The sequence below is a fragment of the Rhagoletis pomonella genome, unplaced genomic scaffold (genome assembly GCF_013731165.1).
Source record: "Rhagoletis pomonella isolate Grant_MI unplaced genomic scaffold, Rhpom_1.0 Rhpom_scaffold_00013, whole genome shotgun sequence".
NCBI classification, from domain to species: Eukaryota; Metazoa; Arthropoda; class Insecta; order Diptera; family Tephritidae; genus Rhagoletis; species Rhagoletis pomonella.
The window spans coordinates 14,687,290-14,709,991 of NW_023458567.1; the positions used below are offsets into that span (position 1 = coordinate 14,687,290).

Genomic DNA, 22,702 nt, shown 5'->3' on the forward strand with positions numbered 1-22,702 from the left:
ACAGCACTTTTTTTGCGGATGTCGGCGATCGCTTTATAAATGCATTTATTTGATTATCCAGCTCCACAAAGCTTTTACTGGCAAGCGGCGTTGACCGCCTTTAATGTAATAATATTCGCAGTTTTTTTTTTAATTTTTGTTTTTGTTTTTTACATTGTACGATTCTCGACATATTTTATCACTTTTCTGGTTACTCATTCGACAAATTTCATTTACAAAGTGACGAGTTTTAAATGAATTTAATTAAATTAAATTGGGCTGTGTAGATACATATATTTATGTACATATGTATGTAGGAGAGTCAGTGAAAGCAAATTATATGTGTATGTGCAGATGTACATAACTATGTATGTATGTATGTATGTGTCTATAGATCTTTGAAAAAACAACTTAGTATGTAGATAGGTAGTATTAAAAGTTTTGATTTCCGATAAAAAAATATAGGACGTTTTCCCAAACATTTTATATGTTCATTAAACTTTTATTAAAAGGTCATTTTAAACTACAGTTAACATTAATTAATACATTAAGTACCCAAAAAAAGTGTTTAAAGGCCAAATAAATTTTAAAAGCTACTTGAGAAAACGCACCTAAATATTGAGGGTAGTCACAAAATGTCGTAAGCGTCGTCATGCCATAAAGTTATACATATTTTGCTATAAAATGCTTTGAGAGGATTTTTAATCAAACCAAAATGTTGTTAAACCGATAGAAAATATATATATAGCTCTTGTTATACACTTTAAGTCCCTTAAAACCCTTTCAACCGTTATTTTACATTGAAAAATTTTATGACGTTATGACATGACGACGCTTGCGACATCTTGTGAATACCCTAATTGTAAAGGTATGATGAGTGTTGTAAAAGTACTCTACGATTTAAAATTTTTATCGAAAAAATGGCCACACTTGGCATACTTAAGTTATTCAAATGTTCATAGATGTATGTACATATGTACATCGATACGTACATACATATATAATGTATCTGCTTCCATTGTAATCTTTTTGAGTGAAAAAAGGGAAATTTTATTTTTTCATTTACTAAAATTGTATTTCCTTTCGTTTCAGGTTCTAAAACTGGCAGTTTCAACAAAGTTGTCATATCAGACTGTGACACAACAAAGAATGAATGCGTACTCAAACGCAATACAACAGCTTCGATCACAATTAATTTTGCGCTAAGTAAGTCAAAAAGGAATTTTATTACAACAGCAATCATCGATAAATAATCAGGAAAAAGACCAATTAATATTTTTTTTGTAATTATTTTTAACTAACTGTGGAATTAAAAAAAAAATAATTATATATATAAAATAATTTAAAAATTTTATATTAGTGGAATAGAATTCTTCTGTGCATTCGTTATATCTTTACAAAATTAATTCAAAATAGAAAATAACAAATTCAAAAAGTCGTTTTTGCAGATTGAAAAATCTATAGTTTTATAATATGAAAGATGCCAATCGATCTAAGCTTAAGGCTTCAGAGATTCGCCGCGTAAACGTGTACACTATTACCGGGAGGTGCCACGCTCGGGTTTTAATACTTCCAGCGCTACATAATTCAATTTATGTTAAATTCTTCCAGAGTTATGTATGATGAAAATTTTAGATCATATCGGAGTTGCCACTCCCCCTTTCCATTAGCTCGGAAATTTGTTAAACCTTTATAAGAAATTCCGCTACCCTATTTAAAATACTTCTAGATATTTGACTCCTAAGCGAGTTATAAAGTTGGTCAAGGTACTCTTTTATTCCCCACATAGGGAGATCCCCCTTCAAGTTCTAATGGGCCAGAGGTTTTAAAATGATTCTTACAAATACTTGCTGTGGGTGGCAAAGACATGTGGCTAGCTAGCTCCCACTGTTTTTTTTTTTTACATATTCGTCGTTCGGTACGATGAACATGGAGTCACCGCACTGCGCACTCTTGCGTAAAAAACGCGTATGCGGCATTATTCCATTTTGTCGCTTTCTATATTTCTTTTTAACCGACTTCACAAAAAGGGGAAAGGTAACCACAATTCGTCGGAATATTTACTTATTTATTTTTTATATATGTTACCGCATAACTTTGAACCACGTTAACCGATTTCTAAAATTTTTTAGAGGAAAGGTGTTACCTCACAGGTGGTTCCATTTTAATTTTGTTCAAATCCGAGCATCGGATTATGAAGAAATTATTTATATTATAATAAAATTCTAGCACAAAATACTTAAAACCAAAACCACAAAATTTTGGTTAACAGATAGGGGAGCAGGGTTACCTTGCGGTCATAAATTTATAATTTATTTAATTTGTAATTTCCCGTTAAAAATTTTTAAAGCAAACATTGAAAATTGGACTTTTGGCCCCAGAAAGTGCTTATTTCAGCCATAGTGCAATCGTGTGACTACAAAAAAAAAATGGTCGTCCCAATTTTTTTATTTTGTACCATAGCCCAATATAAAAAATGTACAAATTTACCAATTTCATCATACGCCCTGTCAGAAAAATTAAAATATGTTATACAATTGCAAATTTTCAGGACATACACAAATTATTCTACCAGAAAACACATCGTTTTGCAGCCTTGTAAGGACGTATTTACAAAGTCACTGTACTTTTTCCATTAATTAATTTTTTCGATGTCCTTGGGGGAAATCCTGCCGTCCTATTAAAAATTTAAAGACGCAGATTTATTTAAGTTCAGACAGAAATTTAATTGAGTCAATTAACCCTTTAATTGAGCTACCGCTTTTTGGTGTTCACACACAGTCAGCTGTTCGATTAGCTACAGTGATGGAAAAGTTGGTACAACCGTACCTTTATTTAGCTTGAAAGTACATTCGGTACAAACACACCATTTTAGGTACATTTGGAACGTAGTCAAATAACTTTTCAGGAAATCAGCTCTTATTTGAATTCACATTTAAATGAATTCTCTGGTGTGGGTAACTTGTCCAATAGCCTCCCTCCTTTGTGAAGGGGCATACAAATGATACAAAAAGGTGGTCAAAGTAACGTAACTGTAGTTGATTACTAGTTCTTTTAAAAACGTTAGATCGAAAAACTCGAAGGAAAGTGGTTCAACTTTACGAAAATATAGTTTTGTGTTGAACTGCTCAAAAAGATTCTTTTGATAGCCAAATTTGTTTAATGTGAGTCCATAAGCGTATATGTTATCGAAAGGAAAGAGTATCATCTTATTTTCTTTAATATGTACGTATAAAAATACACACTTTTAAGGTACATTTATCTACTTTTAGTTTTACATCCCTGATAGAATATCAGCTGTAAAAAGAGGACCAGAAACAAACAGCTGATTGCTATTTGTTCAATAAACCTACCTCAAAGTCAAAATTAAACATACCAAGCAGGATTGCATGAACAAATTCATTCAATTAGCACTCAATTAAGCACTAATCGAGCAATAAATAATTGAAATTTTGTATGATGGTAAATCGAGCTCAATTAGCGCCTTAATCGAGAAAGCTTGGCTAATTGCTTGATTAGTGGCCTGTCTTTACCGTACATACATCCAGAGACAGCTACCTCTACTGCAATAGACTTTTAAAACCTGATTACAAAATACCTTTGAAGATAGCCCGAATAGGTTATTCAATTTTCAACGATAACACATGTAAAAACTTGGTCAAAAAATCGCGTTTTTTTGCAATATTTGAGAAGCTCTAAACGCCATATTAAACAAAAAAAAATAAAAATACTGGAAAATTTCGCTATTGAAAAAATAAAATAAAAATTGTGTCAAAATCAGTTTTTCCTATTCAATAAATGACTACAAGCGCCCTTAGGGTCAAGGTGCAGGGATGGTATTTTTAGGGATTGTAGTCGAAACTTCAAGCCTAAGTGGAAGGTTCTATCTACTTACATGAAATAGGAATGACTCGATAGGTGGCGCAGGAGTGGAGATATTTAAAAAAAACCCCTATTTATGGTCCGATTTGTTTCGTATATAGAAATTATATTACTTAAATGGAAAGAAATAACTCCACAAAAAATTTAGCCACTAACAAAAGCTTGTCTTAAAAATTTATTTTTTAATTACTTGTTTATTATAGTTTTGCATAACGTTCACGTTTTCAATTTGTTTAATTGTATTCTTTCTTTAATTTGTTTTCAGATGAGGAAGCCTCTAAAATTACAACTGTAGTGCATGGCAAAGTATTGGGCGTAGAGATGCCCTTCCATTTACAGAATCCCGATGCCTGCGTTGATAGTGGACTCAAGTGCCCGCTGGAGAAGGGTGAAACCTACGAATATAAAGCTATTTTGCCGGTGCTAAAGGCTTATCCAAAGGTGAGTTGTGAATAGATTCGGTTAAATATTATTGCATACAAAATAATAAAATAAAATACAATACAAATAAAATAAAATTGACTAAAGAAAATAAAATAAAGTAAAATAAACATTGATTAAAACAAATAAAACTAAAAGAATTAAATAAGATGAAATACAATATCTAATTTATAAACTATATCGTCGCTTGGCGCGCAATACCTCGTGTCCGCCGAATTCAATAGCACGTATAAGAAGTCTAAAAATTTCACAAAAGAGCAAGCAAAAATATTTTCTTCAAAACTTTTGAATGGTTTTCTAACTGAGCTTATTAATGAGCTTCTACTATACATGTAATTATTCACCAATAAATTTTTGAAGTAAGCTAGCATTCAGGTAGGGTAAGCAAAATAATATTTTTTCTGTGCCACCTCAGACGTGGTATTGTATTTGGCCGATACGAGGTATTGCGCACCAAGCGACGACATTCTATAATTGCTCTGTTATACGACTTAAGCCGAAATAACACGAATGGCGCATTTGTACAGATTTGTACATTTTGACAATTACAGAGTGGGGTTGTTTGAAAATTTTGTATTAAGCTGAACTCAACCTTGATAAAAATTTCTAGACAACACCACTCTGTGGCTGCCAAAATGTACAAATCTGTACAAATGCTCCAATCGTGTGATTCGGCCTTTGGGGCGATCTGAAGCAGCTACAGAACTGATTTATATACGAAATTAAGGTGCAAACTGCAGAGAGGTTAGCCAAAAATTGTCGGATTTCAAGTCGGTGAACTTTGTGAAAAGATATAAGCACTGAAAGATTCTCTTGACTCATTCCCAGCGTATCTAAATATATAATTCAGCTTCTAATATATTGGACAAACTTTTTTTGTGGAAATACATTCGAGATGGGTTGGAAAAAAATTAAAACCGTAGTAACAAGAGAGGAAGTGAAATCGAATGGAAATATAATGCAATCACTCTCTCTCATTAAAATTTCACTTCGCTAATGGGCTGGATTTCGAATTCATAATGAAGGAAAAATTTATTGGATAACGAAGGTTCCGTTTTGCTGGGGAATGACCTAGTTCTCGAATCGAATACTAACCTATTCCACATTCGTTATCGAAGGTGAGACTTGAAAAAAAAATGTTAGTTTTCCAATCATTTTCGAATTGTTAACCAATTGTATTGCAGAGGTATTATTCATAGTTTTCAAATACAAACATATATTTCGCGACAGAAAATAAGTTTATTGTAAAAACAAATATTTTTAAAGCAAGCTTTCTAAAAATGAACGAAATACAACTATAAATACGGGTTTTTCAAATATCTCGACCCCTGCGCCACCTTCGGCTTAACTTTTCCTTCGTATTGCATTGTCATCGGGTTCTGACCTAACTGTGAAATTTCAAGTCTCTAGGTCATCGGGAAGTTGGTCAAAAATTGATTTGCCCCTAACAAACATACATATCGTTGATGTTTTTGCAAAACCGAAAATCGACCAGTTGCAAAACCGCCTGAATCGCCGTTGTGGCAAAAATTAGATTTGGTAACCCTGAACTCCAGGCATCGAGATTTAGAGATTTTTTAGAGAAAATACCGCCTCTCAAGGTTTTTATTTGTTTCAAAATTTCGTCGGTTGATATGTATTTAAAATAATGTAACTAACTTTAAAAAGAAAAATTTGTCTTAAAGTATATTTATTTGTTTTCATCATTAATTTTTGTAATTTCTTTGCAGGTCCATGTACTAGTCAAATGGGAATTACAGGACCAAAACAATGAAGACATCATTTGTGTACAAATACCAGCTAAAATACAGTAAATATAATTGAAGAAATATTTAAGTATGAAAAAAAAAAACTTGTCAAACATATTAAGCAACGGTAATTTGACGGTTGGCAATGGAGTTGCGACTTGAAATAAGAAAAAATAAAAATAATCAATAAAAAGTGGATGTGTTTTAATATACAATGCGGGTATTCCCATAACATTCTGAGGAATATTGCTAAATGTCAGCACATGGTTGGAAATAAATCGCAGTATTTTAGAAAATCCTAAGCAAAACAAATTAAGAAATGAGAGAATAGTTCATTCACGACGGTCGGTACCAAGGTGTGTTAAATTAAGTGCGATTGACCCATCAGTGCGGCTCTCTTTTAAGGAACTATAATGTCAAAAAATATAAAATTTTTTATGAGAGAAATGTCAAATTCAATCACACTTTATTAAATAAATTTTGGCCGGTACTATGTTAACCGAATGACCCAGATTTATTTATAGCCAAGAACTATCAAGAGCGTATTTGACGTGGCAATATTTCCAGCTTATCCAAGCAGTTTTGTATTCAAAATAAATCGCAGTGGCGGAAAGTGGAAAATTACAGTGAATTTTGAGTTTACATTTAATTTCATGAATTTTATAATAAATTAAATTGTAGAAATATCGCACAGATGCTTTTTATGTTTAAAAAGAAGAGATAAATTAAATGATATAGCTTTACATGCGTATTTTTGTTCGCAGATAATTTCTAGAAATTTTAACTGAAATTTCCAATTCTAATCAAACTTTGTTGATTTTTTTTTTATGGAGGTAAAATCTGCGGTTAAGAACAACGACTGATTTATCGATCACATGTTACATGCATGATGTCGAAATCGTCGATAGTGTAGTGGTAGTGATAACCAGACATTGACAAGCGGCCCATAATCTTTGCAAAAAGTTTGGAATTTACTATTTATAATGTTTAGATAATGAGCTCTACTTAAAAAAAAAAATTGCGGAAAAAAATTCGAATGAAATACATTGCGAATATTATATAAAGATCACTTCAATTTTGAGTGAATACCTGAATAGTCAGTAAATTTGTATACAGAGAAAACTCGAAATATATGTTTGAATTACATGCGAGGCGTAACTGATCATGCAGCTGCTTTCTGAAATTTCTCAATTTGAGAAATACATTGAATTGCCACGAAATTGCCACGTCTGCCACGCTCTTCACCTTAGCAGTGTAAGTTACATTTAGGAGCCATTGAAAATTTATTAAGCGCCAAAATTACAAGCGATCAATCAAATTAAAATTAAAATTTAATTTAATCAATTTCTAAACGTACGTACATACATATGTACATATGTATGTATGTATGATACATACAGGTATGTATGTAGAAATATACATTTAAGTAAAAATAAACATGTACATACATAAGTATGATTACCATTTATTTATGTGTAAATATTGAAATATTACAAATATTAGTGTATGAATACGCATACAGTATCTAAATTAAAGTTTAACTAATCTATATTTACACTTACATACATACTAGTTACCTACGAACTGTCGAAAATATATCTAAATGTTAGCTTAGAGTGTAAAGCTGATAAGTCCACTTTCTATGAAAACTTACATTTGACGCAGGAAGCGATTTGCAAATTACTTTCCTTTATTTTTGCACATTTCTATGCATTGAAACTCCAATTTCTTAAGTCCAAAAAAATTCCAGAAAATCCGAAATATTCAAAAGAATGCAAGAGATCTTCATTAACTGCGAACTCTACCGATTGGCATTAAGTTGTGTATTATTACTTCGAATACGCAAAAATGTTGTTATGAAGTTTTTGAAGAACAACTTCTCTCCTATATAATTGGAAAAACTGGAATTAACAAATCTTCACTCTAAGCTAGCGATATGTATTTTGTAAAAATGTTATAGTCAAAAAATGTTTCGAAACATTCGAGGATTTCCTTTTTTCCAGTTTAAGAGAATAACGCTATTGTTACTTTTATGGTTTTTGATTTTTTACATATAAAATCAGTAGCTAAATACTTTTTTTAGGTTAGTTTTATGTGCTACTTCTAAGTTAAGAAATTTAGATCTAAGTTGGTACGCGTTTACTTCCACGGCAAGGAAAAATGCTGCGCTTACAAGTAGACTTTTTTATCCAACTTAATGTAATGTAATTAAAATTATTTTTTAATTTTTATTTATTTAGAATTAATTTTTACGTCATTTGTTTTAAAGAATCTCATACTTTATTACCATCAGCCTTATTAAAACATGCAAATGGTTGAATTGGTTTTTTGAATGATAATAATACCATGTTTCCATTATGCCAGTCCTGTGGTGCTAGCACACTTAGGGCCGTTTTCTCAGGTAGGTTTTAAAAGTTATCTGCCCGTTAAATAGAAAATTTGTTCTGAAAAAGTGTTTGAAGACTAGATAAATCTTAAAACCTCCTTGAGAAAACGGCACTTGCGAACAACTTTCGCAAAAGAGAGTTAACTTATATTCGGCAGTCGATGAGTTATTCCAGCTTTGTAAAAACGGCTGTTACTGTCCATAATAGAGCTGTCAAACTATCGATAGTCAAGTCCATCGATGTTTTACGATAGTCCTAAGGTGACTATCGATACTATCGATAGTATCGACCCATTTCATATGTTTTTCTAAATCCATTTATTTTTCGTTATCTTGTTTTTATAAATTTGTTTATTTTAGCGGCTCACGGTTGCATTTTAGTATTGAGAAATATTGCTAGAAATTCATTCGCCGTGTAAACAGTCAAAAAGCGAAAGACACTTTACATACATACATGCAAGGTGCCACTGCTCATGCAAATGCTTTCTGAAATTTCTCAATCTGACAGTCTTTTGAAATATACTGCATTGCCCGGTCTGACACGCTCTTAAGACGTCAATGTAACCTCTGCTATTCCCAGGCTTAAAATAAAAATTGCGCTTTTAGAAATAATACGTTCATTCCTTATCTTTTTTGACTAAAATCTGAAAAGTGTCAAAATGTCAGAGCGTAAGCAAAACGCGCTCACTAAAAGAGAATAACAGGAAAAAGTAAAGGAACGCAAAATCCAAATTATTAGTCCAAAGAATGGCAACAACAAAACTAAAGTCAAACAAGGATAGAAATGTATGTACAAAACACATTCACTCAAGCACAAGCACAATAAACACTTACTATATCAATTATTTTTTTGCTTCCTTCCAATTTCAATTCATTTTTTTACTTTTTAACCGACTTCCAAAAAAGGAGGAGGTTATCAGTTCGTCGGAATATATTTTTTTTTTTTTTTTTTTTTATGTATGTTACCGCATAACTTTCGACCACGTCAACCGATTTCGATAATTCTTTTTGCATCGGAAAGGTAGTGTCTCAGACCCATACTAATCTGGTTGAGATCCGATGCGTGGATCATGAGATATATATATATATATTTTTTTTATATGGGAGTTGAAGTCGGTTTCTTTTTGCTAAAAATTGCTTTTTGGACTAAATCTGACTACTTCGGACTTTTTCTGGCTATTTCTGGGAGATAAGGAACGCAACTAATGCCATGAACCAACTAAACTGATCACCCAGCGCGGCAACCGCGTATTTAAAATTGCATTTGAGAAAAAAATAATAGTTGATAACTTCATTTTTAATCGGTTGTTTCTCTCACACACATGGTTTCATTCCGTGGCGAAAAAATGACGTCACTGCGAAAAACATACTTTTCTCTCGCACAACGTCCTGGGTGATCTTTATTTTAATCGTTCGTTCATGAAATAATGCTGCCCATTTTTGTTCTCTTTGAACCAATACGTGCAAATGTCAAAAGCGCTAGGAAAGAGAATACGCTATCAATGAAACGATAGTGGCGATAGTACTAAAACTATCGATAGTTATTTCAAGTGACCAGACTATCGATACTATCGATAGTATCGTCGATAGTTTGACAGCTCTAGTCCATAACACTGAAAGTCAAAATACGTTCTATCTCGGATTTAGAAAGATGTTGTTTATGTGAGATTACAAAACTAAGGTAAAAACTGTGTAGAAGAGATTTCAACCCAAAGCACTATTCAGCTGAAATTACTTCTATTCTTCTTCTTCTTCCTAATTCGCGCTGTGACCGCCCAAGCGATTTTGGTTGAGCTCAACAAAGCACGCCAGTCGTATGTTACAAAAAATTTCTCACAAAAAATCTTATACAGTTTAGTGGCGGCGTTAAGTTGAAGAGGCCCTACATGTGTGACAACTTCAGGATACACACATGTGAGCACCAAATATCTTTACCTTTGCAAAATTACTACTTTGTCTGATGTACATATGTACTTATAGCTCACTCCCGGGGTAATATAGATGCACTAGTAACGTAAGATGCCAGGTGCAAATTCCGTTTATATCAATTTTAAATTCTTTTTAGGTTTCGTTTACGTAATTTCCCCAGAAGTAGACATATGCAATAGCTAATGTGTTTTACTGTATTTTCTATTTAAACGAAATCTCATCTTAAATTATTAACATACAATCACATATATACTTACATACATATGTACAAATTGTCGATGTTTTTGCAAAACCGCCCATCGCCCAATTGCCAAACCGCCTATCTTACGGCACTCAAATTTTACAGGAGGGCGAAAAAACGGTTTATTCTTTGAAGACATTGCCTTCATAGGCGGTATTTTCTCTAGCTTTTATTTTACAAATCTGTTATTTTAATAACGATTTAACGGTTTTTATGCATAAATCTCGATGCCTGGAGTTCAGGGTTACCAAATCTCATTTTTGCCGCAACACCGATTTAGGCGGTTTTAAAACTGGTCGATAGGCGGTTTTGCAAAAACATTGACGATATGTATCTGTATGTACCTACATACATATATACTGAGTTTATATGGATGTATATATACATTATTACTAACCTAGGAATATCGCCGTCCGTTGCGGGGAAGAGCGGTCAAACTATGTACATTCTTGCAGTTTTCTTGCAGCCTTCCAAATTTTGACTTATAACTATAGGTATTCTATGCAAAGTACAACTAAGTTCTTTTCTTACTCCATAGTATAATCGTCGCAGACAGGGCTATACCTGTTGGTATAAATTGCAGTAGCACGAGGGTTCGTTTGTGACAGCGGTGTCCTATTAAATTGATTGCGCTGCGGCGTTTGGCGGTGGCATTCATGCAAGCTATTTATTTCATTTAAACTTCTTTGTTTTGTTGCAGCATGAAAATTAGACAATGGATTGAACGTGGTAAAAAATTCATTCGTACTACTCATATCCGTTCCAGCGGTAAATGGCATGCCATTATTGCTACAATCATTGACATCAATATCGTCATCGTCTTTCTTGCGCTTCAGTATAGCCGAATGCATTTCACGTGAGCAGCTCTGACCGCGCGATTGTGCTCGCTGCACCTGTAGTATGGGTTCATATTCATATAATTGTCTCATGTAAAAACGATCCAAATCAGCCTTTTTATAGTAGTCTTTTAGGCGCGCAAAAGCATTGCTAAATGTAAATAAAAGATATCATGGAATTATTACTTATAGGAACAGCAATTATGCTTTAAAAGACTCACCTAAAACTTATATTGTGTTTGTACATCAAATATGCCACTACAATTGTGAGGCACTTCTGCTCGCTCCCGTTACAATCAATCACTAAGATAGTACCACCTGCTTGTATAGCTTTATTTATGAATCTGACTGCGCGATAGCAATTCGGCAGCACTGTAGTCAAATACGACTTTTCGCCAAAATTCAAATCGATGGCCTCAAACTCTTTGCCAAATTTGAGTGAAGTACATGCCGGATGACTAATATACTCATAAGAGTCAAATGCATCAACAGCAGTATTTTCGGTTGAGAGTTTAAATATCGGCGAAGGATAGTATAATTCTTGTATGTGCTTATCGATGATAATAATGTGTGTGAAGCCATGAGAGCGCAAATTTTCCTCATTCCAAGCTATGAAATTCTTTGTCAAGTATATTCCTGGCATCACATTATCCACAGCCAAATCGAGCGAAGAGAATACAGTGGCTGATGCGGTCGCTGTGGGGAACTGTGCTGATGTTTGTTCGCATTGCCGTTGCTGTGGATACGTTGTTGCACGCATTTCAAGTGATATTAGTTTTTGCTGTTGTAGTGTTATGTTTAGGGGTTGCAAAGGTGGTGCTGCTGTAGGTAGCGTTTGTTGCATTATTTGCAGCGGCTGTTGTTGCGCTTGCAATGCTAAGTCTTGATGTTCTTGTTGCTGTTGTAGTAGCGGAGCGTTTACACTTGGACGGTGTTGATAAATATGGTCATCTAATGTAAGCGAGGCATTGTGTTCAGGCGAATAGGACATCGTGTCATAGCAGTTAAATTCAACAGAAGACATCACAGGATTCCCGGGCAAGGTCTAAAAAAAGGAATTTTTTAAATACATACAAAAGTATCAATATCTGATGGTTTCCACTTTAACCTAATTGTCGCACAATATCATTTCAATTAATACGTGCTGGTTGATTGTATTGACTCCAAAGTTGACACTCCGCCGATTTTTTTTGCGGTCACAACAATAAAAATATCACTTCCCACTTAAATTTATACGTTCTTTCTTTGGTTACAATTGTATAGCAAGGACCCAGTAAACTACAAAACGTCTGCTTATTTCCCCAAAAACGTAAAATTTCTCTACTAATTTAACATCAACAAATTTTAAGCGTTCTCTTCCGGTACTGCAAATCCGACGCAACATCTAAACGTCTTATCAACAAGCAACGTGCCAAGTACCAGAAGACCATGCTGTGACCATAGTGCTTTTAGCAGCCGCATGAACAAACCACATACATTCATGCATACGTACACACATTTTTCGCGCTAATTCACTGCATACAGAACTCAATATGTAATGCATAAACAACACTACAAACTTACCATGTCTTGTTTGCAGCAAACGATTTCGCTTTTAAACGATTTGTTTTGCAATTTCCAGCTTAATTTAGTACACCTTTTTATTGTATTGCGTTTTTTTATTTATTTTTTGACCACTCAAAGCGTTTCCCATACACGGCAAAAGAGGCGGCAAACGTGCGAAAAACCTGAATTTTGGAGGGTACTTGATTGTTGTTGTGATGTGTTGTTGTTCCTTGTTTTCACTACTTGAGCGCTTGTATCGGATTTTTCGTTTGACTCTTTAGCACAAATTTTACTGGCTAGCAAATGTTTACCCTGCAAATGTGCTTTTTCTATAGTTTTATTATACTTGGTTGGAAAAATTATAGCAAAAATCGCCTTACAAGCACACTACAACCGATTTTCCAGCATGTAGTAAAATTCACACACCACAAGAGAAGTGAAAATAGGAAAATGCACCACCGACCGATAGCAACCTATAGGGCTCTGTCACACGGTCAGTATTTATTGACGTGATCCAAGTATCGCGATATTTATTGACGATGGAGCATGCAGCATTGATGAATCGTGATACGGATCATGAACGAAAGACACAAGATCACGTAAGAACAAGAGAGTGAAAAAAGTCGATTTTTTTAGCGGGTTCTACGCCATCTTGTTTCACTGGAAAACGAGCGAAAAGTAAACAAAGCAAAGAAAACAACGAAAACCAAAATTAGCCAAAATTATTGTCAGCCACTTGAAACGCACAATTTAGGTAAAATGATGCAACAAAATGCTTTAAAATGTGTTGTCATGTTGAATTAACTCTTCTTTACTTGAATAAAAGTGTAAAATAGTGGTGCTTGTGATGTAAACAAACGCCCAAGCTGACCAGCCCGCTTTCGCAAACTTTTTTCTCAAAACCAGTTACAAATACAACGTCGCGTTCTTACGTGATCTTGTATTTTTGGTTCATGATACAGATCGCAAAATATTTAGAAATTTTAAAATCTGGATCATGGATGGAAATACGGTCAATAAATATCGATGGTGTAGCATTTTAAAAACGCGATCCACACATTTCGTCAGTAGATCTTGTCCTCTCATAATGCTAACATCGAAAAAGTATGCGTTCTGCCTTCGCTCTCGGCGCTTAAAACCTGTCAAAACAAAGTAAATGTATTTTAATTAACATTGGAAATTTTAAAAGAATTGTGGAGCGTTATCTATAAAATATACGTACAAAATAAAAAAAAATTCTTGCGCCATATTAAATATTGAACATGTAGTATTAGTTCGCGATCCATCAATCCATCAATATGCATCACGATCCAAATATCGTGATAAATACTGACCGTGTGACAGGGCCCATAATTTTTAGGGTTTTTTTTAGGCAATACGGGCCTGTGCCAAACAGTAACTTTTTTCACGGTGGGACGGGTGAAAAATTTGCAATGGTGTACAAATAAATTGAATTTTGCTGTGCCAAATGCAAAGTAAAATTTTGACAGTTGAAAAACCAAAAAAATGCTCGTGCGAAAGCTCTATTTTTGTGTGTTGCTCAAATTGTTAAAATTTATATTTATTTTATAACTTGCAAGTTTCGTAGGCTTTTTTGTGCTTTTGCAGCTTTCATTTTCATCTTCACTCTTTATTACTAGCCGTCTCCACAGGATAAAATTTATTGCAGTCCAACTGTCATCTTGGTTGCTAAATATACAGCCCAATTCTTTATACTCCCGGGGAGTTTGTTCTTCGGGAATTTGTTTCTCCCGAAAAAGAAATCCTCCAATAATTAACTGCCAGGGAGTAGAATTTTCCCCAAAAATTTGGGAGGGGTAAATTCAAACTTCGAAGAAGTTTTTTGACACTTTTTTGAGAGCTCAACTCCGTCATTTAATATAAAAAGTCCTCAGGGGATTTTTATTCATGATGGGAGGAAAGGGAAAAGAGAGAAAACTCCCAGGGAGTTTCTGTTCAGAATCGGCCTGATAAGTTATGTGTATCAGTGGCAATATTTGTGAGGGCTTTTTATATATTGATATAAGAATTGTAAGATGGCTTCTAGAACGTATTTGTGCCGGATTTAATTGCTTAAAAAATTTAGAAAATATGCTTTTTTACATCCAAGTACATAATAACAAATATTTTAACAGAAAACAGCTCAATTTTTGCTTTTATATAAAAATATCAATAATGTTAAAAAAATGTAGCTGTCAAACTACCAAATTGCTGGCAATAGATGGCAAGATATAAGCTCTACTATATATTGCTCTAATAAAAGTATCAAGATATAAATTGTATCCTGTGGAGACGGCCAGTTATAGCTGAAATACAATGGCTTTGTTTCTTTTCTTTTCTAGCAGATAATAATCAGGAAGAAGAAGAATGAGTTCTTCAATCTAGTATGCAAAATCTTCATTAATTGAAATTAAATTATTTAGTATGTATTCAAAGAAAACAAACTCTAAAGAACCCCCGAAATTCAAACCACGGTTTTTAGTAGACCATTTTAGTTTGCGCAATCAACGACATGAAACAACCCGGTTCGCAGCCATGATGCAATAATACAGGTGTCATCAGTTGGCAACTTCTCGCTCTATTTCCGCCATATTGACTGCCTTAGGTGAGACAATTTTACTTCATTAACAATTCTTTGCCTATTAATATAGTTGAATATTTGTTTATTTTTTCTCAGTATACACATTTTTTTTCTTTAAAAGGTATTTTATCTTATTTTATTTCATTACATTACGAATATACTATAAAAAAGCAAATTTTGTTTAGGAAAAAATGTGGAATTTTATATTTTTCCCCCAAATGGGGCTTAATTTCTTCCCGTTTTTCTTCTCGTTCTACTGTGCTAAGGCAGTGTCAAATCGAGCTGTCACAATTGATACCACCTTGTATTATTGCATCATGGTTCGCAGCTAGCTTATTTCACCACTCAAAAAATCGGAAAAATATCGAATCGGAAGCTATCGACTAATCCAAACATCGTCGACTTGATCGATTAAAAAGCGGCATCTCTTTATCACTGGCATTCACGAAACATGGCTGATAAGCGAAAAAACAAAAAATCGGTATGAATTAATTGTAATTTTAGGGAAATAATGATAAAAGCATATATTTATTTATATTTTAATAGAAAGAAGAGATTGCGCGGGAATTCGACCTGCCCGAAAGAAAGTCGAAAATCGCTACTATAATGAAACAGGATGGCCAGGCATACTGTATATGTCGTACCTCGGACTGCTCGCGTTTCATGATGTAAGTTCCCAAATTATTTGGAAGAATGTCATCTTATCTTACCTATATCCTACAGCGGCTGTGATGGTTGTGAGGAGTGGTACCATGGCGACTGCATCAATATCACTGAGAAAGAGGCCAAACACATTAGGCACTATTACTGCCAACGCTGCAAAGAGGAAGATCCCAGTTTGCAAACTGTGTTCCGTGTGGTGCCAGTCGAAAAGACTGCGGCGCCAATTGGCGCTGCTGGTGTTAATGACACGGATAAACGGAAAAAATTAAAGGACCAAGTACCACCGAACATTATTGGATCTGCAGCAGTGGTTGGGAATAAACAAATGATAAATCACTGCGGTAACTGTGACGGCTGTCGGGCGCCAAGCTGTGGAATATGTGAGTCATGTCGCGTACGTGGAAATGGTCAGAAACCAAGATGTGAAATGCACGTATGTCAGGCACCACCGATGCAAGCATCACAGCAACAACTAGTACAACCACAAATACAACAAACAAATCCACCTTCAACATCCGCACAGACGGCCAGTCGTCATAAACGTAAAGAAAAGCAACCAAAAGAGAGGATGAGAAAACGGAAACGTTCGTTAAGCCCGGAAGTTTTCATGAATCCAGAATTGGAGGGTATACGACAATGCTATGGACCACGATGTAAACATAATGCAAGGCCACAATCAAAATACTGTAGCCATGAGTGCGGCATTAATTTGGCAACTAATCGCATTTTTCAAGTAAGATTGCTTGACAAATTGTATTTGCTTTTGGTCCATGATTCAATAATAGTATTATTGAATCATGCTTTTGGTCTATACAATTTCAAATATATTTGAATTTTTAGGTTCTGCCGCAACGTGTTCAAGAATGGAATCTATCTAGCTGCCGTGCAGAAGAAGAGAACAAAAAGCAATTAGATCAAATACGTTCTAAACAAGCTGTGGTACGTTTTGCGTTGGCGGAACTGGACAAACGCCATATGGAGTTGGATATGATTGTAGAACGTGCCAAACATAGCACGCTGGATCAGAATCGTTCACAAGATAATAATGACATCGAAGATGAGCAATCGATGTACTGTATCACATGTGGCCATGAGATCCATTCACGAACAGCGATTAAACACATGGAAAAATGTTTTAATAAATACGAATCGCAAGCCTCTTTCGGCAGCATTTTCAAGACACGTATCGAAGGCAATTCAATGTTTTGCGATTTTTATAATCCGGCTAGTAAAACATACTGTAAACGTTTGCGCGTGCTTTGTCCCGAGCATTGTAAGGATCCGAAAATAAGTGACAATGATGTATGCGGTTGCCCGTTGGTGGCAAATGTCTTCAAGCCAACTGGAGAGTTTTGTCGCGCACCAAAAAAGAGCTGTTTCAAGCACTACGTTTGGGAGAAGATACGACGCGCCGAAATTGACTTGGAGCGTGTACGTCAGTGGCTGAAAATGGATGAGCTGCTTGAACAGGAAAGGCATATACGCCATCTTATGGCCTCACGCGCGGGCGTATTAGGCCTTATGCTGCATTCCACCTATAATCACGAAGTAATGGAGGAACTTTGTCGGCAGCAATACTTCAGTAATGCAGCTTCAACATCAGGGGACATGGTAATTAATAGTTAAGTTTATTTATAAAAAGAGAGCGAAAATAATGAAAATATTATGCAAGAGTATTTTAATCGTATAGCTGTAAGAAAAACAAGCAAGTAAATAACAACGAATGCAAAGCAATTGTATTTTGTTTACCCAAGGCAAATGGATTTTTTAGCTTACTTTCGCACTTGAAATACTCAATAGTGTAGTTTATAATGCTTTTAATAATCACATTTATTTTATACAAAATATATATACACGGTGTAAGAAAACATAGCTTCGTGGGAGGCTATGTAAGAAAATTATGTAACTGCTGCATTTTTTATATAAGTATGTATGTATATATGTATGTATTTTATGAAAACGCTTCATGTCAATTTTGTTATAGCGAAGTAAGTTATTAACTTTTATAACCCATCACATAAGGCAAGCGTTCCATTTGCCTCCATAAATTTGTACGCACCGCTTCGAAGCAACGTGTCGCATCTATGTAGATTGTCTCGTGGCGACGTGCAAGATATTCATTTACCGTAGCTTCATTGCGCGAGAAATATCTCATCTATTACATCGTAGAAAACAGAAAAATTAATTTTAATGCCAAGACTATTTTCATCGAGAGTATTATAGCTAAAAGGTAAGAGTTCTCCTAAATACTTCGAACTCTTACCTCATGTTCTATATATTTGCATGTATTTTGTGGGCATCCCAGATCTGGCTTTGTCACTAAGCGTCGCAGTGCCATTAATTCGGGACACTGCAAGTACACAAGTTTATTGGGTGGAATTTTGAATTTTTCAAACATTTCTGTGAATTCCTCAACATTATGGGGATAATTGATCAATACCCAACCCTGACGCAAGGCATCCATTTGTGCCAAGCGCCTTTGTATGATCTCAGCTACGACCATCGATTTATCCTTTGCCACATTGTCGGCGAATGCTTTATGCAACAATCTTGACAAGCCGTCGTTGAGAAAGAAAGTTGCATGGATTAGTTGGTCAGCGTCAACTACGAAAATTTCGTATGTTGACAATTCAATCAATTTTTTTTCTCAAAAATATGACTTACTATAAACTAAATTGAAACGTTTTGTCATAGCCAATGCCTGAGTTTTCCGACCAGAACCGCTGCGGCCAAATACGACTATGCGATGATGGAAGCGGCGTGGTAGTTGGTAGTAATCTGCAATAAGTATTTTTTTCAAATAATTTTGACTAGATTAGATAAATATATACATAGCTTCAGGTCAATGTTGTTGAACAGTAGAGCTTCTGGAGAATGTTGCAGAGATGACTTATTTCATATTTTTCATATTTACCTATATTGCTGTTCGTATAGCTTGCTTTTAGGCACATATGATAAAACTCGTCGGCAATGCGTCGTATATTTTTGGCTATCCAATGCTGTGGGTTGGTAGGTCGTATAAGGCCAATTTCGGCCATCAAGCGCTTCGTAAAAAAGTTTTTTTTTCAGCTTATCTCAATAATACTAACTACATCGTAATGCTTTCTTACCGTTATAATTTCAATTATTTTATGTTTCTCGAAATAAACCATTAGTTCTGCAGAATACTCAGCCATTGCCAATTTTTGTATGGGAAAATACATGCCTTTGTATTTAAACGATAATATCTAATAGTAGCATCAAAGTATAAGGATATTTTTTAATATCACCCGAAAAAAGTAACCAATAAATTTGTGTGACAATGAACAAATATGTCTAAAAATGATTGCAAAAGTGGAAAGTTTATGTTTCAATACAAGTCTTATGTAACAAAACTAGATTTTACTTAAAGTTTTACGTGGCGCCGGCACCAACATTTTTATGTAAAGGAGGAGGTTATGTTACGAGCCAAATTTCTTAACCGTTTTAAAATGTATACCTACGGTGGCCATATTTATGGGGGCCGAATACGGGACAAAAAAATTGGTGTTATCAGTTTTTATATATCTCCTTTAGTTTCCGAGATATTGGCTACAATTTTTTCGATAATTTAATAAAAATTTAGTTAGTAATGCAGTCATATTAAACTAATCAATATCTTGGAAATGGTGTTCTCCATTTTTGTATACCTCCTTTAGTTTCCGAGATATTGAGTAAAAAGTGTCGTTAATTTAGTAGAAATTTTGATCACATTTTGTCGTATTTCATACAAACTGGCTGCCAAATTGTGAAAAAATTACGCTTACGACAGAATTTTACTAAAGAAAATCCTTCATAAACTCAAAACTAATTAACAATAAACATTAAAATTTAAAAATTAAATAATTTAAGAGTTTTGTGAACTAGTAACATTTTCAGAGACTTTGCAGAAAATCTATTTTCGCGTTTTTGAGAAATTGTATACCAAACTTCAATCGCGATTTCCCACAACTTACCGAAATTAACATACGACAATCTTTTATCCAGGCGACGATTTCTGTACGTGTTGACTCGCCTTCGATTACACACAATTGAATCATTCAGAGTCATGCCAGGAGTCATGTAGGTGTAACTAACACATATTTATTTTCCCAAGCACATCCAAACGAGTCAGACGCACCGTTGTTGTTGTTGTAGGAGCATACAAATTCCCCAAAGACTTTTTGGGGAGTGTTGTTGGAGTGACAGTCCTTGGCCAGATATAAATCTGGCTCGTTCCGGTTACGTAGAGCCGACTGTCGTGGGAACGCAGACGCACCGTGTATGCTGCCTATTAAAGTAACTTCTCAAACTTATATGATATTTTTTTCGAAATTTTTATCCCACAAAATTTGTTACAAAAAATCCTTAAATTTTAGTACAATAAAGTGCAAGTTTGAAGTAGCTAGGATTTACCGTTAATTTTCGGATTTTTTTTTCTGACGGTGTTACGCATTTTTTTCGTACAAAGTATAATATGTTCTATAAGGTTTTTAAAAGAGAAGCAAATGAGCAGCATTATATTAAATTATAACGAGCTACAAAACTTCAAACCAAATTTGTTTCTAAAGATTCTGATTGAAAAGTTTAAAAGTTTATATATTTATATGCACCCCTATTCTGCAACTCTTTCGTATTCGGATGTTGCTAAATTTTGTTACCAAAATTGTCACCACTTCTTGCAACCGCAATTCTATTTACCTTGGTAACGTTTTAATTTATTCAGCAATTCAGCTATGGAGTTTTGTTGAAATTCTGGTGTTGCATATTTCACGGGGCAATATTTTGTTACCTGCTCATGAGATGGTAACAAAATTTACCGGTTACAAGAGTGTGGAGAATACGAAAAGGGTTTAAAAATTGAAAGTAACTTTACTAACTGGTAACAAAATTTTTGTTTTCCAACGAAGAATAGGCCTGCAAAAGGAATACAGAACATTCGGCGTCCCGTATAAATTAAAGAAATTACCAGAGCAATTGGTTAAAAACAGAGGACAGGACGGATGGTCACCGCATGTATACCCATAGTGCAATATCCACACCCTGTGTTAAAATTCTTTTGTAATACCAGCCTTAGGCTGTGTTTTTGTTTACTGATAAGAGAACGTAAACGCTCTACTGGCACAAAATTATCGAAAATATTTAATTTAAGTGTGTTGCGAAATAAGAAATATTTGTTTATAATGGCATTGATACCACCTGTAACGCGTCTCACTTCATCCGTTATACGCATATTGGGGTGCAACCCAGGGCCAATGACATTGCAAGGCACGAATACTTATCTACTGGGCACCGGCAAAAGGTAGGGGAACACAAGTCAAAATTCATCAGAGATATGCTATGTATATGAAATTTCCCTTTTTCTCCCAAGCCGCATTTTGATAGACACTGGTGATATGGATGTCCCAGAGTACATTAAACATTTGCAAGGAGTTTTGAAGCAGGAGCAGGCGTCTTTGAGCACAATTATACTTACTCATTGGCATCACGATCATGTGGGTGGCGTAAAGGATGTACTGAAGACGTGTGCAGTTGGCGGTATGATTTAAACCAAGTATGCCCAGCGCAGGGCACTTGCCTATAGAATTCTGCCAGCGCAGGGCACTCGCCTATAGAATTCTGCCAGCGCAGGGCACTTGCTTATGGAGTTCTGCCGGCGTTGAGCATGCCTGATTTAAACAATTTCACATTTGCGCCAATTTAGTTTCTATTTACATATCCTCAGATTGTCGTGTTTACAAATTTCCGCGCACTGATGCGGTAGATGTGTGCCCAGAGATTCCCGCTGACATTAAGGTACTTCCTTTGCATGATGAACAGAAATTAAGTGTAGATGGCGCGAACGTGAAAATAGTACATACCCCTGGACATACAACAGACCATGTTGTTTTGACCACAGACGACGGTATACTCTTTAGTGGCGATTGTATTTTGGGTAAGTTTTTATTAAAGAATTAACTATAGTGTGAGCTATTTTTACCTTGAACTATTCTAGGCGAAGGTACTGCTGTGTTCGAGGAATTATATGAATACATGAAAAGTTTGCATAAAATATTGGACATGAAGCCCGCAGTTATTTATCCAGGACATGGTAATATTATTGAGGTAAACAAATTGAATATAAATGGAATGTTTTTTCTATAATTATTGGTGTGTTAATACTATAAAATATTTTTAAAGCAACCTGTTGACAAAATTCATTATTACATCGACCATCGCAACCAGCGTGAAGACCAAATAATGGATTTCTTTAGTCGTAATTCTAATAAACCTCTACAAGCTATGGATGTGGTTCATGATGTATACAAAGAAACTCCAGAGCAATTGTGGCCAGCTGCTGCTTACAATGTTGGACATCATCTAGAGAAATTACAGCGTGAGGGAAAACTAAAGTTCATAGCTCAAAACGATGAAAAATACTACGAATTTCAGAAAATCAACACTTTGTAGTATAACGTATACGTTTGCAAAATA

At 34.7% G+C, this 22,702-nt stretch overlaps 6 protein-coding genes across 8 annotated transcripts in view; 3 read left to right on the forward strand and 3 right to left on the reverse strand.

Moving 5' to 3' along the window:
• The window catches only part of LOC118748852 (NPC intracellular cholesterol transporter 2 homolog a-like), an 88,139-nt gene extending 81,893 nt beyond the window's left edge, over positions 1-6,246 (forward strand). Inside the window, exons 2-4 of the mRNA XM_036483557.1 lie at positions 1,072-1,185; positions 4,127-4,302; positions 6,033-6,246. Coding sequence (XP_036339450.1) covers positions 1,072-1,185; positions 4,127-4,302; positions 6,033-6,116 — 374 coding nt within the window. The 3' untranslated portion in view covers positions 6,117-6,246. The remainder of the gene's footprint in view (positions 1-1,071; positions 1,186-4,126; positions 4,303-6,032) is intronic.
• Positions 1-11,090, reverse strand: part of LOC118748853 (protein transport protein Sec61 gamma-2 subunit) — a 103,950-nt gene extending 92,860 nt beyond the window's left edge. Inside the window, exon 1 of the mRNA XM_036483562.1 lies at positions 11,004-11,090. The gene's annotated coding sequence lies outside the window, so the exon portion shown is untranslated. The remainder of the gene's footprint in view (positions 1-11,003) is intronic.
• Positions 11,091-11,116: 26 nt separating this feature from the next.
• Positions 11,117-13,398, reverse strand: LOC118748850. The gene is made up of 3 exons (XM_036483555.1): positions 13,006-13,398; positions 11,664-12,487; positions 11,117-11,593 (listed from the first exon to the last, which is right to left on the reverse strand). Exons 1-3 carry the CDS (start codon positions 13,006-13,008, stop codon positions 11,134-11,136), a joined length of 1,287 nt encoding a protein of 428 aa, XP_036339448.1. The 5' UTR covers positions 13,009-13,398; the 3' UTR covers positions 11,117-11,133.
• Positions 13,399-15,939: 2,541 nt separating this feature from the next.
• On the forward strand, positions 15,940-21,265 carry LOC118748855 (CXXC-type zinc finger protein 1-like). 2 transcript variants are annotated; one of them, XM_036483564.1, is made up of 5 exons: positions 15,940-16,049; positions 16,115-16,236; positions 16,292-16,964; positions 17,072-17,842; positions 21,139-21,265. In XM_036483564.1, exons 1-5 carry the CDS (start codon positions 16,020-16,022, stop codon positions 21,181-21,183), a joined length of 1,641 nt encoding a protein of 546 aa, XP_036339457.1. In that variant the 5' UTR covers positions 15,940-16,019; the 3' UTR covers positions 21,184-21,265. The 2 variants fall into 2 exon arrangements, with proteins under 2 accessions (XP_036339457.1, XP_036339458.1); XM_036483565.1 differs by having other exon boundaries at positions 21,144-21,265.
• Positions 18,183-19,502, reverse strand: LOC118748862 (adenylate kinase-like). The gene is made up of 5 exons (XM_036483575.1): positions 19,342-19,502; positions 19,146-19,275; positions 18,896-19,009; positions 18,495-18,835; positions 18,183-18,386 (listed from the first exon to the last, which is right to left on the reverse strand). The coding sequence occupies exons 1-5, from the start codon at positions 19,432-19,434 to the stop codon at positions 18,228-18,230; spliced, it is 837 nt and encodes a 278-aa protein (XP_036339468.1). The 5' UTR covers positions 19,435-19,502; the 3' UTR covers positions 18,183-18,227.
• Positions 21,266-21,292: 27 nt separating the features above from the next.
• LOC118748861 (beta-lactamase-like protein 2 homolog) lies at positions 21,293-22,694 on the forward strand. 2 transcript variants are annotated; one of them, XM_036483571.1, is made up of 5 exons: positions 21,293-21,530; positions 21,600-21,766; positions 21,933-22,163; positions 22,224-22,333; positions 22,409-22,694. In XM_036483571.1, exons 1-5 carry the CDS (start codon positions 21,412-21,414, stop codon positions 22,676-22,678), a joined length of 897 nt encoding a protein of 298 aa, XP_036339464.1. In that variant the 5' UTR covers positions 21,293-21,411; the 3' UTR covers positions 22,679-22,694. The 2 variants fall into 2 exon arrangements, with proteins under 2 accessions (XP_036339464.1, XP_036339465.1); XM_036483572.1 differs by having other exon boundaries at positions 21,954-22,163.
• The last annotated feature ends 8 nt before the right edge of the window (positions 22,695-22,702 follow it).

What these genes read in the sequence shown, in the direction of transcription:
- LOC118748850 (XM_036483555.1), bottom strand. An exon ending in AAACACAATATAAGTTTTAG is followed by an intron (nt 11,594 to 11,663) that starts GTGAGTCTTTTA and finishes ATTTACATTTAG; the next exon opens with CAATGCTTTTGCGCGCCTAA.
- LOC118748862 (XM_036483575.1), bottom strand. Translation starts at nt 19,434, where the DNA reads ATGTATTTTCCCATACAAAAATTGGCAATGGCTGAGTATTCTGCAGAA. An exon ending in AAATAATTGAAATTATAACG is followed by an intron (nt 19,276 to 19,341) that starts GTAAGAAAGCAT and finishes TTTTTTACGAAG; the next exon opens with CGCTTGATGGCCGAAATTGG. An exon ending in GCAAATATATAGAACATGAG is followed by an intron (nt 18,387 to 18,494) that starts GTAAGAGTTCGA and finishes ACGATGTAATAG; the next exon opens with ATGAGATATTTCTCGCGCAA.
- LOC118748861 (XM_036483571.1), top strand. Translation starts at nt 21,412, where the DNA reads ATGGCATTGATACCACCTGTAACGCGTCTCACTTCATCCGTTATACGC. An exon ending in CTACTGGGCACCGGCAAAAG is followed by an intron (nt 21,531 to 21,599) that starts GTAGGGGAACAC and finishes TTTTCTCCCAAG; the next exon opens with CCGCATTTTGATAGACACTG. An exon ending in TAGTGGCGATTGTATTTTGG is followed by an intron (nt 22,164 to 22,223) that starts GTAAGTTTTTAT and finishes GAACTATTCTAG; the next exon opens with GCGAAGGTACTGCTGTGTTC.
- LOC118748855 (XM_036483564.1), top strand. Translation starts at nt 16,020, where the DNA reads ATGGCTGATAAGCGAAAAAACAAAAAATCG. An exon ending in GACTGCTCGCGTTTCATGAT is followed by an intron (nt 16,237 to 16,291) that starts GTAAGTTCCCAA and finishes TATATCCTACAG; the next exon opens with CGGCTGTGATGGTTGTGAGG. An exon ending in CTTCAACATCAGGGGACATG is followed by an intron (nt 17,843 to 21,138) that starts GTAATTAATAGT and finishes TTTCCAACGAAG; the next exon opens with AATAGGCCTGCAAAAGGAAT.